We start from the raw sequence: 3173 nt of genomic DNA on the forward strand, positions 1-3173 counted from the left end.
GTCTAGGTAAATTATTTGCTTCAGTCTCTTGTTAGATATTGAAGAATGTAGAAGCGGAATGCCAGGTGAAACCATAGAAGACATTAATACACTTGTGGATCTATCTGTCCTGGAAAATAAAAACTGGGCATATAGCAGTTAGTTGCACACCAGAGGCCACTGGAGAGGAAGAGATGGTACTAAAAATGCTCTATTTTTGTTGTTGCCAGAGCCAGCAGCCTTCCAGGCTTTCATTCATCTATTCATTATTCATTTGTTCAATAAAAATACAGTCCATTAGATTTGGGGGTTCTAGTGACACAGTTAATGATAGGAAAGTGCCTCATTTATACTGCAGGTTGCTCTCAGCTCAGTACTCAGCCCTCATTAAACTCTGCAAATCATGAGATCACGCTTTATGTAATTCATGAATTTCTTAAGATAACATCTTTAATGCTTTATTACACTCTCCAGAATAAAATAAAGGGAGGAAAATTTAAGCAGCTGAATATTACTATAAATTCTATTCCTATAGTTCCTAACACATACAATCTCTAATAGTAATTCTTTCATATGGAGCTTTGCCAAATAGTATGTTTGACATGTAAAGGGGAAAACGAGAGCATGCTGTGTCTAATATTCTGTGAATGTTATTTCAAGTGGTAATTAAATTCAGTTAGGTAGTCAACCAAAACCCTTATTCACAGAAAAAAATTGATGTTCTTTCTTTATTCTTCAGGTTCTTCCTCCCCTTCCTTTACCCAAATTCCTACGTCTCTCTTCATAAATTGAACTCTATTAATGATTTCACTTTGAGGGATTTAAGATGCCATTTTTAAAGGACTACATTTAAAGTTTTCCCTTAATGTCACATGAATTAGAGATTTAAAAAAGAATTGAATATTTATGAAAACAAATGATCATATAAAACAGTTCTAGAGAACCGGAAAATGCACCACCAATCCTGAGTCACAAAGTTGCTTCTAGATAAAAGAAAAATGTGTTTTTTTAATAGAAACACAAATAAGTAGAATGTCTTAGAAAATTATTATAATGTTTACTCTAGCCTTAGAGGAATTTAATTAAGCGCAGTCAGCCTGGAAAAGGTCTAGGCAGAAATGTCATGGAGGTACAAAATTATGGATGCCTTCCTTTTCTATTCTAATTATCTGTTCATTTGGCTCACTTCTTTCTGAGTATTTTCATGTACAGGACAACGGGAGGATAGCACATTTTATCTTAAATTTCTAGGTAAGTTTTCAACATGTTTAAATAAATTTTATTAACAAATTTAAGGAGACTCTTAAACAATGTTTTTAATTTTATAACATGTTTTCTTGATGATATAGGAGAAATTTTAGAGATATTAACACATGTATTTTTGTTTATTTCACAGAAAATAAATTTTATATTTGTATATGTTTTTTAGTAAGCTTCTTAGGGCAACCTCTATTTTTTTGTATGAACTCATAATCTGCCTTGCTTGGATATGAGAAACGTTGGAGATTATTGACATTTAAATTTAGTTACACGAGTGAAGATTGACTTCTGTCCATATACCTAAAATTGTTAGGACCCACCTTTTAGGTTAATAAGAAAAGGAGGCACTGATAATACACAAATATGTCTAGCTGAAGGAATGAAAATCGCATTTGAAGAGTTTACTTAAAGAAAGAGAATTTGCATTCAGCTTTGTTTTCCAAGTTGTATGCTTTTCACAAAATCACATTCATTTATTTGAAGAAAAGGCCATTCTCTGGACCATGGTCTTAAAGGCTAGCTTCACTTGCTGATTTCTCAGTGTATATATGAAAGGATTCAAGAGAGGAGCCACTGAGGTATTGAGCACAGCTACTCCTTTGCTTAAAGTCACCCTTTCCCTTGCCGAAGGCTTAATGTACATGAAGATGCAGCTGCCGTAAGAGAGGGAGACAACAATCATGTGGGAGGAACAAGTGGAAAAGGCTTTTTTCCTTTGACTCGAGGAAGGAATTCTTAGAATTGTCCAGACAATATATGTGTAAGAGAGAATTATTAGTGTTAATGTGACCATAAGTGTCACCACAGCTAAAAAAAATGCCATGAGTTCTAGAAAGTGAGTGTTTGTGCAAGAAAGCTGCAGAATTGGAGAAGAGTCACAGATAAAGTGATCGATTACATTGGAGGCACAAAAATCCAACTGCAGCAGCAGGACTATTGGAGGAAAGATGATCAGGAATCCTGCAAGCCATGAACTAAAGACAAGAAGAAGACAGACTCTGCTGCTCATGATGGTTGTGTAATGCAGAGGTTTGCAGATGGCCACGTAACGGTCATAGGACATGGCAGCTAGAAGGTAAAATTCTGTCACCCCCCAATAAAATGAAGAAAAACAGCTGAGCCACACAACCGCTAAAGGAAATGGTTCTGTCTCCTGTTGTGATAGTGACAAGGAATCTGGGAATGCAGACAGATGTGAGCGATATTTCTAGGAATGAGAAGTTTCGAAGGAAGAAATACATTGGAGTCTGCAGATGGGCATCAGAAAGGGTGAGGGTGATAATGATCAGGTTCCCAGTCACACTTAGCATGCAGGTAACAAGAAGAAATATGAAAGGTACAACCTGCCACTGTGGGTCATTTGTCAGTCCAAGAAGAATAAAATCTGTTACTGTTGTGTAATTTCTCATTATTCTCCTTTATAATGGTATTCTTTGTTTTAGCTGTAAAATAGATGAAGAGATAAGAAAGCTATGACACTGGCAAAGAAACTCAAATACAAGAAATACACCCACACATGCATTAAAAAGATATTTTTACCTTTTTCTTTTAGAGAAAAATGATTTTATAGTTCATAGAAACGAAATAATTTTCAAAACTTATTTATTATCACATGTATTATTCGTTATTCCTATATATGCTTCATTGTATTTCGCATATCTCAGTATAAATCTCTGTCACCTGAACGTCCTGATATATCCTAAAAACAAGAAGAAAATAGAAAGTTAAAACCTCCTCAAAGAAAACCCTGAAGGGTTACTGCCACCATGCTGCAATACTCGTTTAAGATATTTTTGTTTTCTTCTTCATAGATACAAAATTTTCTATTTTGAATCAATATTTATTTCTCCTTCTCCGTTGAAGCTTTTACAGTTTTCAGAGATGACTCAGTTACCTATCTGGTAGAGTTATGTGGCCCTGACAATAGCACAGAT

The 3173-nt window shown here is 34.9% G+C and overlaps 1 protein-coding gene across 1 annotated transcript; it reads right to left on the reverse strand.

The window, feature by feature from the left end:
* Positions 1-1708: 1708 nt before the first annotated feature.
* Positions 1709-2648, reverse strand: LOC108389202 (olfactory receptor 6C75-like). Its single transcript, XM_037002182.2, is given in 2 exon segments — positions 1709-2332; positions 2334-2648. Coding segments are annotated over 2 exon segments (939 nt in total).
* Positions 2649-3173: the final 525 nt, after the last annotated feature.

This window comes from Manis javanica, chromosome 10 (genome assembly GCF_040802235.1).
Source record: "Manis javanica isolate MJ-LG chromosome 10, MJ_LKY, whole genome shotgun sequence".
Taxonomy (NCBI): Eukaryota; Metazoa; Chordata; class Mammalia; order Pholidota; family Manidae; genus Manis; species Manis javanica.